The 12,278-nt window shown below is 33.0% G+C and overlaps 1 protein-coding gene across 2 annotated transcripts in view; it reads left to right on the top strand.

Annotated features, from left to right (window-relative positions):
• The window catches only part of LOC127841845 (2-oxoglutarate and iron-dependent oxygenase domain-containing protein 2-like), a 17,572-nt gene extending 5,294 nt beyond the window's left edge, over positions 1 to 12,278 (top strand). The window contains exons 3-6 of one of the 2 annotated variants that reach the window (XM_052370975.1): positions 9,121 to 9,231; positions 9,971 to 10,070; positions 11,053 to 11,144; positions 11,541 to 12,278. In XM_052370975.1, the coding sequence (XP_052226935.1) occupies positions 9,121 to 9,231; positions 9,971 to 10,070; positions 11,053 to 11,144; positions 11,541 to 12,056 (819 nt within the window). In that variant the 3' untranslated portion in view covers positions 12,057 to 12,278. Of the gene's footprint in view, positions 1 to 9,120; positions 9,232 to 9,970; positions 10,071 to 11,019; positions 11,145 to 11,540 lie in introns of both variants that reach the window. The other variant, XM_052370973.1, reaches the window with a different exon arrangement.

Here is a 12,278-nt window from a genome sequence, read left to right as displayed (position 1 = left end):
CTTTTGAAAAGGATTGATATAAAAGCATCTACATTGTATTTAAGTTTATTTACATCACCACAATTGTGTGAGTACGAAAATTTTCGGTAGGAAAATAATTGGGTACGAAAATTTTGGATACAAAAAATATGCCAAAAAAATGCCTACCAGAAAAGATTTGCTTACGAAAAAAAATTTTGGTAAGAAAAACAAATGGGTACGAAAAAAAAAATTGGTTACAAGCAAAAATTTAGGTACGAAAAACTTTGGTACGAAAAATGTAGGGTACGAAAAAAATTGGGGGTACAGGGAAGTAGTACCCATAGGGAGGTTGATCCATTCCACGAAACCCGGGAGGCGGGTTACATTTTCGATCAAATATAACAAGAAATATCTTTAAACAGATAATCGACGTGTATTTTCTGTACCACTTATCTTTGAAAACGTTCTGTTACAGTAAAACGTTTGTGCGTTATAACATTACGTTTCAGCATATAAATTCAAAACTTGACATGCTCTTTAATTACACAATGCTCTTTAATTTTACATGTATATCATACCAAACCACGGAGTGTATATTGACAGGAGATGAATCGAGTATTTGACCCTTACTGTAGTAAATTCAATCTTATGCAAAAACTATTCATCCGATTTTATTGGTTTATACGTTATCTTGTTGCTTATTAATTCCTCTTTCAAAAAAATATAACTTTTAGTATATTCCCGTTGTTATTAATGGATTTATAGCGAGTTAAACACAAGAAATACACATTTTATGTTTTACCACCGCGCGTTTTAACGTGTTGTGGCTATCGATCTTTTACGATTAGCGTACAGCGAAGCGCCGAGGTTATACATTTTGATGTACCCACTCACGTCTTTTGTTAAATTATAGTTTCATTTCTCGGCCGATTTTGACAAATTATATATCATTAGAAAGCTTACGTTACGTAGTAAACAGATATATCAATATATATTAAGTTTTTCTTCTGATTCCGACAGCCCGGCGAGTTATAACTTTAACTTTTGCAAATATCATACCGTTTTGGAGTTTTAGAATCTAGATTTACGGTTGACATGTTCGTACTTTGTTTGTTTGTTTTATTTGTGCATACATGTCAAGCAATTTACAATTCAATGCAATCAAGGCAATAAGTAACGTATAGATTGCATTAATTATCATATTCAGAAACATGCATTACATGAATGGTGCCATTTATCACAGATCCAAATAAGATTACGACATGATGTATACACAGGATAACCCGTAAAGCTTAGACATGTAAACATGAAAAAGCTTATTTCCAACGGGGTCCCTGGATTTAGTCGAACAGATCTTATACGTGACTATAAATATATTGTTTTTTCAGTTCTTAATATATGATCGACATGATCCTACACATGATTTCTTCTACGAATTAAGTGAATCTTTCAAAAGTTGACATGATAATACACTGACACGAATAAAAAACATAAAAATAATGAATAACATAAAAATAAAACAAATCTAAAAGTAAAAATACATGGAATTCTCGTCTACCTTCATATCATTTAATAGATGTGTCTTAACAAGTTTCTTAAAAGTAAATTTCGATTCGATGGACTTTATATTATCGGGTAATGCATTCCAATCCGTAATACCATTGTAGTAAAATGAAGAACTAGTAAAGCCATCAACTTGAGGTACATAAAAATTAAATCGGGATCTATTCCCATACTGATGGACATCTGTACATTTGACAAAATTGTCTTTCATATAGCTTGGACATTTATTGTAGAAAATCTTATGGATGTGGTTAAGCCGAAGTTGCTTGCATCTTTGTTCAACGTTCAATAAACCAAGTTCTTCAAAATGCGATACAACAAGTGATGTCCTACAATGGGAATTGTTAATAAAACGAACCATTTTATTTTGGACTATTTGTAACTTGTGCTTAAGCTGTTTCGTGAGTCCACAATACCACGAAGAGGATACATAATCTAAATGACATTGTATTAAAGAATTACATAAGCTTTTTCTAAGACTTTTATTTAAAAAATCACGTTGTCTATATAAAAATTTAAGTCTAGAGTTAACCTTCTTGACGATATTATTTACAATAGAAGTACCGGACAAATCAGCATCTAGAATAGAACCAAGATATTTTACATACGTCTGAGATTTTATAACATGATCATTACATTGTATATGAAAATTGTCCACCTTGGTGAGTTTACGTTTCGAACCAAAAAGAATACATTCTGTTTTGCCTAGATGGAGGGATAGCTTATTGTCAATTAACCATTTACTACAGGACTCGAGTTCTTTGCCTAAAACTTGACTGATGGTACTTGGATCTTTATGTGAATACAAAATAGCACTGTCTTCAGCATAGAGTATTAATTTACATTTGGATGATATACTTGTTTTCATATCATTAACGTAGGTCAAGAACAAAAGAGGACCCAGTATACTCCCTTGGGGAACACCACACACTACTGATTTGAAATCCGATTTAGCGGCATTAACATGTACAGACTGCGTCCTATCAGCTAGGTACGAGCGAAACCACTCCACAGACTCCACTCCCATCGCACGAAGCTTCCGACACAGAATGTCGTGATCTACAGTGTCGAATGCCTTCTGTAGATCTAACATAATCATACCAGTAAACAAGCCATTAGAGGTTTGTCCACGTATATGATCAGACAGGTGAATAAGACAGGAGTCAGTGGAGTGATTCCCCCTGAATCCACTCTGATACTCATACAACAGACCGTTCTTCACTAAAAAGGATTCCAACTGGTTGTATACAGCTCTCTCTAATATTTTTGAAACAATGGACAAAATACTAACCGGTCTATAATTAGAAACCTCGGACCTATTGTCTTTCTTAAACAGTGGTTTTACCTTAGCACTTTTTAAATCAGTGGGAACTACATTGTTAACAATAGAGCTATTTATCAAAAATGTAATATGAGTTTTGATATAAGGAGCAGAATCTTTCAAAAATCTGGCCGTGATTTCGTCTAACCCAGTACTTTTAGAACAATTCAATTTGCTTAACTCTTTGTAAACAAAATCTTCAGAAACTGTATGAAGTTTAAAAGAATTGTGAGCAGGATTTCTGTCTTTGTAAAACGATTTAAAAATGTTAGATGCTGTATTAAATAGATTTGGAGCAGTAGGAAGCTTATCAACTAGTACTGAAGCAACAGTTGTGAAAAAATAGTTAAAATGATTGGCTATTGTTTTAGCTTCAAAACATAGGTTGCCCTCTACATTTAAAACAACATTGGGTGAGGATTTACTATTATTGCTATGACCTAACGATTTTAAGTGAGACCACAGACTTTTAGGATTGTGTTTGTTTTCTTCTAATTGATCACAAATATATTCTGCCTTTGCTTTCTTCACAGACCTTTGGACTTTATTTCTATATGAACAAAACTTTTGAAAAAATTCCTTATTATTAGTTTTTTTTAATTTGTACATAAAATAGTCCCTAATTTTAATTAGTTCTAAAATATCGGAATCCATCCATGGCTCTGTTCTCTGCTTTAAACGAACTTCTTTGGTTGGAGCTACACTATTCAAAACTGTCAAAAATTTGTCTTTGAAAAATAACCAAGATTCTTGTACGGTGTCAGCAGTAAACATAGAATTCCAATCACAAGTGTTCAGTTTGTTCATAAAATCTTCCACAGTATAGTTTTTCATACACCGAACAAGAACTGTGTTATGCTTACTTATTTTTTCTTTGCTAGTTTTTCTTGTACAATATACTGGGAAATGGTCACTAAGATTTATGGGTAAAACTTAATACCAATTTGTAGCGTTTATATTTGGAGTTCAGTTTAAAAATTACATCTTGCTTAGGAGAATAGAATTCTGTATACGATAGAAAAAAAATTTGTTTAAAAACGAAAGTAATTAAGGAATGAAGGCGGGAAAATGTAGCGCGCGTTCCTAACGCACTGAACTGATGCTACGGTCTTGGCGATTATGCTTTTGTTTAGAAACCGGCCATTGAATTTCTTTTGCCATCTTATTATATTTTTTATGGAATATATTGTAGTATTTTGTTCACGAAACATATCAATAAAGCTTATTATAAATGAATCTTAATAAATTAACGATTTCAGCTCTTGTTTATAACACAGAAAGGGTGTAAAATTTATTATGAAACAGCGTATATAGCGGACCCTCTCGATATTATTCGGCTTTGCATGCATACTTGAAATAAAATGGGTGTCAAAAACATTCATCGTTTGCTGTTTATTATCAACAATGTAATTATGTATAATTATTTGAAATGTTATTTACCTTAAATTATCAATTTATTAAAGATTCTTGAAAATCACGGTCCGTGTTACGCGGGTCATTTCGTATTTTGACATCAGGGCATCTGCCCAACCATCATGTCCAACTATTGAAAATAAGATTTTTTTCACCGGGACGATGACGGCTTGGATTTAGACAGGCAGACAGATAGTTTATTCAGACTTAAACAACAGTACATCGTCTTCAACTCAAATATATAAATTATTTTTAGACGAATTGTTAGGTGATTACACATATAGCAGTGATGATTCTGAGAATATTGCCATGTTTCTTATCCGTGTAATCTAGAGTCCATGGTTTGAGCATTTTTATCGCGGTGTTCAAAAAAAAGATATCTCAATAATCTTGTTTATTGATAGATCTGTGGTTTTATTGCCCCTGTGTTCAGCACAAACCAATTATCTCGTTATGATCAGAAACTGTGCCGACCAATACTAAATAACACTATGGTGTCATACGCCACAGCAGGGACCTATACTTGTATATTGGTCCCTAACCACAGGTGGCAATGTCTGGTCAGATTACACTTTTTATGATACCTCCATGTCTTCTCGTGGTATTAGTGGTCATTTCTTGGAGTAATGTAACGCCAAATACTCAATTTTGCGTTTATAAGATATGTAGCGTATTGAAAACATTTATAGTCATCTGCCCATACAGATTGCCATAAACTAAATACTGTATAGATGTCAGCCAGCTAAATCACAATAATTATAAGTGCTTAATACCTATACATGTACATTTTAAAAAATCTAATACTTAACATTTAACGTATTTAGCGGGTACCGGTAAAAAAAACTCCGTCATTTCGTAGTCCTATAAAGAGTGTATGGTAGTGTACGGAACAACATAATTAAAAACAGCATTCTCATTTGACCACAACGGGGTTAAATAATCTTTCCGAAAAATACAAATAATACAGAGTTTTAATTTAGAATTCTATATATTTATAACTCTGTTAACTTATAAAGATATTTCAATATACATGCATAGACAGTTGACCGTGAGTTTCAAGAATCTTTAAATAATTTTAATTAATTGATAATTTATGGTTAATAACCTTTCATATAATTTTACATAATTACCTTTTTGATAATAAACAACAAACGATGAATGTTTTGACACCCATCATATTTGAAGTATGCAAAGCCGAAAAATATCAAGAGGGTCCGCTATACATTTGTATACGCTGTTTCATCATAAAATTAACACCCTTTCTGTGTTATAATCAAGAGCTGAAATCGTAAATTTATTAAGCTTCATTAATACTTAGCTTTATGGATATGTCTCTAGAACAAAATATTTCAATATATTCCATAAAAAATATAATAATCGTGGCAAAGGAAATTCAATGGCCGGTATCTAAACAAAAGCATAATCGCCATCAGTTCGGTTCGTTAGGACCGCGCGCTACTTATTTCCGCCTTCATTCCTTACTTGCTTTCATTTTTAAACCAATTTTTTTTCTATCATATACAGAATTCTATTCTCCTAAGCAAGATGTTATTTTTAAAACTGAACTCCAAATATAAACGCTACAAATCGGTATAAAGTACGAACATGTCAACCGTAAATCTAGATTCTAAAACTCCAAAACGGTATGATATTTGCAAAAGTTAAAGTTATAACTCGCCGAGCTGCCAAAATCAGAAGAAAAACTTAATATATATTTCTATATCTGAAAACTACATTACGTAAGCTTTCTAATGATATATAATTTGTCAAAATCGGCCTAGAAATGAAACTATAATTTAACAAAATACGTGAGTGGGTACATCAAATGTATAACATCGGCGCTTCGATAAAAGATCGACAGATACGACACGGTCACGTGACTTAGACACAACAAGATATTTGGCGTAACGGTCCCGTTTCATATCCGTGTAATCTAGAGTCCGTGACCAAACTTTATATTTCGTTGTTTCCTTTCCTTAGTTAATGATGCTCTGTGTAAGGACGTGATTTCACATGCCCATGTGCATGAAATATAATTTTTCTCTTTTGATTATTTTTTTCTCTAATTCAATACGCTTAGACATGTTTGTGCGTTAAGTATGGCAATAATTTCATGATGATTCCCGAAAGGAGGTATGAGCACATAGTCGTAAGAGCACTTGAATACGTGAGTTCGCCCATGAACACATGGTAAGGTAAACTAAATCTCCGCGATATGACCTTATATGTGTTTTTAACAGCAAACAATATTCAACAAACGAATGAATTATCAAATAGTTTGTGCACTGATGTGGCTCTGTAATTTCTGTTTGAAAAGTTTATTAAATGTGCAAAATGAGAAAGCACGCATAAGTGCCAGTTTCACAGATATGATACTGCTATTATGTTGTTTATATACCATAGTCACTACAACGTTTACAAATGGCAGGTTCGAAATAATTCGTTTTCTTTACACTCATGATCGCGTTGAAAGTTAATAATTCAGTTTTAATTCGCAACTTATTTGCTGAATCTCGACAAATATCAAATACAATACAGAAATTGCATAGTTGTTTCATTAATCTATAAACATATAATAGATTGAATATAGCTGATTTAAAATTAACGTTTTCAAACAATTATTAAATCTTTTCCCCAGAAAATGCTGTCCTATTTATAGCTGAGCTTCCTATACCTTTATGAATGATAATCAGCGAGGTATCCGATTAGAAAAATCGAGCTATCTCAATCGGACAGGCTCGGTCTTTTACATAGGTCGCCATTGTTAAGAATTTTTCGGCGTAAGCTGCATAAGCCAGCTTTTCACCTTAGCCTGACCTTTGTAAGTGTCCAATAAAATTCCAATAAAATTTCCCGCGGCTAGGTACGAATGAATACACTTCATTTATTCCATTGGCTGATTTGAGTATACCACCAGAACATTGGAAACATATCCGCGTCTTTGTAACACTGTTTTACTGTATGAAACAATTTTATCTCGAATGAAAAGGCTTAATAGATAGAACAGTTTTACACTCAAATCTCGACATCAATACAGTTTGTGCGTACACCTTTTATTTTCAGAGTATTACCAGCGCAAGAGCGTTTATACTTAAAAGGCTATGTTCTCATATTTAGTACTTACTTCCTTATTCTTGTCAACATGTTAACATGTAAAAGTATAAAGAGCAATGGAAGCGAGGCCTTACTTTAAAGCATTGCATTTCAACCCGCGAGGTATATCGGGTCAATTCGCGGACATTCAGAGTTTATATACAGGTCATCACCGGAGTTGGCGGCCAGTAAAATAATCGTTATATAATAAAGACGCTATCCGTGAACTAGGTGACCTGGAATTTTCTTTAGACCAGAAATATGTTTAATGAAGATATTCAGCAATATAATTATGGTATGTAAATAATAGATTCTTAATGTGTTTTCAACAATACAATGATAAATATTATTGTTGATAAATTTAACAATAATTATTCGTCCATATTGCCTAATGTACTAAAGTGATATTATGAGCATGTAACAGTTTATAGGTGTCTATTGCAACCGTTGATTATTTTTGATGTTTCTAATTCATATACACTTATATTAATTAATGCAGCATCATCATACTAAAACAATATACCAGAAAGAGAAAAATAATGCATTTGAATATCAACCGTACTTTCGTTTGACAACTGATCATGCGTTTACGAGTTGAACCTAAATTTAGTTTTAGTGCAGATTTGTTCATACGACACAAAGACACGAAATTGTTTTACGGATCATTTCAGCTTACAGGACTGGGTGGGTCACGTAAAAATATCGAATATAAAATATATTTTTATAATCAACTGGTAGCAAGGTGAGTTGCAGATAATTAATCAGTAACCACATTTTAACTAACTATTTTGACCTGTTAATTCTTTTCAGCTCAATTCAACAGTGCAAAATGCCCATAATATCACTTTAAGCATTAGCACGATGATAATTGATACTGTTAATAATCGAATCAAATAGCAATGCCCGACAAACCACTAAAACAGGTTTGTTCGAAGAACGCGCCTATAAATACGGATACTTCTCGTGTGGCCGGTTGACTCATATGTTTAAATTTCACTTCCATTCTTCTTTTGGTTTTCTGTTTTGTATCTATAGGTTTATGAGCAGCAATATGTTATAATGTAAAATAAGCCGCGAAAACTCCCCGTAACATCCCGTACTGCGTGTGATGCAGCTAAGAACTGCACAGAAAAAGACATTCGCTATACTTGATCTCATTCATTAAACTATTTACGCCGTATATCTTTTTTAAAGATATTTCTTGTTTCATGGTATGATAACTTAGACAATGCTTCGCAGCATCGACAAAAAATGATTTAAAATCTCATTAAACAGCAGTGATTCCAAATCTAGACCTGCAAACGAGCCCCATATTTATTTGCCAGAGCCAGGAAAATCTTTATTTCAACAAAGATTATATCTTCTTAGCATTTTCTCATTGTTTATTGTTGTTTTGATGGGCCATTTAACTTTAAAAGAGCATAGTTTAATAGCACAATTAAGGTTATTAATCAAGGCATCATCTATGAACAATTTCAAGAAGTTTAAAGGCTCCTGACTGTCCATTTCAACATTCACTGTTGCATGACATGAATATGGGGCTACTAATGGCAGAGACTCCTATATTAACCAGCCTTTCTGCACATCTTATTGATTTTGATTGCAACTTGTTTTCTCAAATTGAAAGATGTTATCGCCACCTCTCTAAAACTTTCGCATTTGGGGGCAATTGCGAATGGAAGCAGGAGCCCTGATAAGCACTGCATAATGTATGTATTTTTTATGCTCAAGTGTCTAGTGTAAATGTCATGAGTGTTTGTGAATTTCAGGTAGAGGAAGAAGTATCAAGACGCAAGAGGTTGACTTTAGATTCTGTCGAAAGACAAAAATACATTCAGCAAAATTATACACGTCTTCACCCAGAGATCTTTGATTTCCAGGTTTGACTTTACCACACATGTTTAAGTGAGCTGTTTTTTTTAAATTTACACAGTAACTCTTCGACTGGTGCACACCGATGGCTTTTTTCTAATCATTTTTTGGAATTCGTATGACCTATACCTGTGATTGTTGGAATATTAGTGTGAATTTACTATAAATTAAATACAACTATCGTTAGATGTATACGTTTGAACTACTGTTAATAAAACCAATAAATTCCTAACATTAACGTTACATGTTAAATGGATAAAACAACTTTAAATTTCTTTATTTCTAGACTAACTCAATTATCAATATCCAACAGATCAATTATCAGTTGCGAATTTTGGAAAAACAACTTTTTGCTATTAGGAACATGACCTAATAACAGCTATAAAATCAGCAAAACAGCCCCGAGACCTGCATTAGCTTCAAGTGTAAACACACGTATCTGCTATTTCTATGCATTGAAATACCTTTATATAAATACTGGTATTTGAAATGATCAGTGCTCTTCAGTATGCCTATTGGACCTTATGTATTTTTAAATTTGAAAAAAAGTTAAAATTATTAATTAAAAATGTATCACACAAATCATGTGTTCCACTGAATGAAATGATGAAATGAAACTGAGCAAAAAGATTTGATTATTGCAAAATGAAAAAGCTTTGTCCATTTTTTTTATTCCTTGAATTATCTCTTCAAGAACTGTTAAATTTGATTTTAGACAATTACAAATGAAACTTCCATCTGTTTTAGGAAGATTTTCTGTCCCCAGATTTTCTGCGCCTTGTAAGCTTCTGTAAACAAGATGAGGCCAGATTTGAAGGAGTTTGTGCCTACCTGTCAGAGACCAATGGTGAGCTTTATAAAGATTTCTGTAATCATTAAAACTGTATAAACAAATGCTCTAAAACAATAATAAATAAAAATTTGATGAATTATTATCTTTCTAAAAAGTTTAGAAATGGTACCAATTAGTAAACAAAATTAAAATAAGGGTGAACCAAAGATCTATCAATATAACAAAGAGATAACATTGATACATAACAAACTAGATTAAAAGTTCAGAAGAAATGGTACCAATCAATAAACCAAATTAGAATATGAGAAAACCAAAGATCTATCAATAGATAAAACATTGATGCATAACATTCTAGATTAAATTTCGGAAGAAATGGAAACAATTGTTTATTGATAGATCATTGAATTGAAAGTGCCAGTATTGGCTAAGAGATTTCTATAATATATGCCCTCTTTCAAATGATGAAGACACTGTTTTGCACTACATCTTTGTACAGGGAAAGCAACCAACCCAGGAAGTAAAAAATCCATTGACATCTGAGTAAACAAACAAAACGATGACAATTTGCAAAATCAGCCACTATTTAGGGAAAATGGGACTCAATGCATGTGCATAAAGTTTTGTCCTAGCTGGATTTTTGCTTAGTACAGTTAAGTTAAGTCAGTAGTTTATTTAATGCCATGTGAATTCTTTTGTGTGTATGTTATTTAAAATAATATTAAAAAGACTGTTATTGAGTCTTAGCTATGCATAGCAAGCTTAATCAAGTGAAAGAAGACCATTTATAAATCTTCAATGTCTGCATACGCTAATCAGGAACTGCACTTTCTTTTTTTATGGAATATTTCATAAGAGGGAGTCTTTTGTAAAGAAAATCTAGTTAAGGCGGAAAGTGTGGTACCTTAGATTGTGTGGACTGCACAGGCTAATCTAGGATTACACTTCATGCACATGCATTAAGCCCAAATTTTGCAGAACCATGCTATTTTTAACATCCCTTCAGTTGAGAGGACCTACACATTCCCTGTTTTCACAGCCAAGTTCTGCAGACTGTTTTTAGAGGAGATCATGCATTTCGAACAAAGTGATGTTCCAAAAGGAAGACCCAACACTATGAATTCATATGGCGTATGCTCTCTTTATTGTATTGTTATTTTGACTATAACTGCATCCTTTAATTTGTTTAGATTAAATAGTGAATGTGTTGGTTTAAGTTACATGCAAAGGAAAATCAGAAAATAAAATCTTTAAATAAATTACCAATAAAGTCAAACATTGTATTTTTTATTTAAAATGTTAAACATATACTTTGAAAGTCATATAAGAAAACACGTTTTCCAATAAATGCGAATATGCCTTAATTTTCATGAAAATGATCCGTTTAATCTTTTTATTTTAATGAAAATCAATGTTTCACTTTTCTTGTATAAAAATTTAGTTTCAAAACATAAACCAATACGAGAAAAAGTTGATTATTTTTGTTATTTAACCCATGTAACTCTAACCTAGGTATGTAATTTGCAGGTTCTACTGGATGAGCTTGGAATGTACAGGTTCATAGATGTCTTCAGAGAGAACTATCTTGAACCAATCACTAGCCTTCTGTACCCAGATTGGGGCGGAGCTATGCTTGACTCTCACAAGGCCTTCATCGTTCAGTATGGCCATGGCAAGGACGTTGACCTTGGCTATCACTATGACAACGCAGAGGTGACCTTGAATGTTGCGTTGTCTCCAGAAGACTCATTTGAAGGTGGTGATTTGTTCTTTGGCGCAATGAGGAATGAAATTGATTCACAGAAAAACTGGAAAACTTATAGCCACCGTCCTACGGTGGGAATTCTACATAGGGGCCAGCACAGGCATGGTGCATATCCAATTATGCAGGGATCCAGGTATAACTTGATTGTTTGGATGCGGGCCTCAGCTGTGAGAAACAAGAAATGTCCAATGTGTGACGCAGTGCCAGACTTGGAGGAAACTACAGGATATGGTGATGGGTTTACTAGACAGACTATGGATGTGTGCTCTGTAGTGTAGGATGAATTGCAATTTGGTGATATTTGTATGCTATAAATTGAACACCACTTTGTATAAATGTTAACTGGGCCAAGTTGGTCAAAACTTTAATTTTCAATAAAACTCAATTAAGCTATTATAAATACCAGCACCATATTATCGGTTCCTTTGAGGATCACCATGTGTTATTATTTATCCAAAATATTGTCTGATTAACATGAAATAATAAAATTAAAATTTTGA

Source organism: Dreissena polymorpha, chromosome 8 (assembly GCF_020536995.1).
Source record: "Dreissena polymorpha isolate Duluth1 chromosome 8, UMN_Dpol_1.0, whole genome shotgun sequence".
Lineage (NCBI taxonomy): Eukaryota > Metazoa > Mollusca > Bivalvia > Myida > Dreissenidae > Dreissena > Dreissena polymorpha.
The sequence above is the reverse complement of the archived record's forward strand: the minus strand, read 5'-3'. Positions and strand labels throughout refer to the sequence as shown.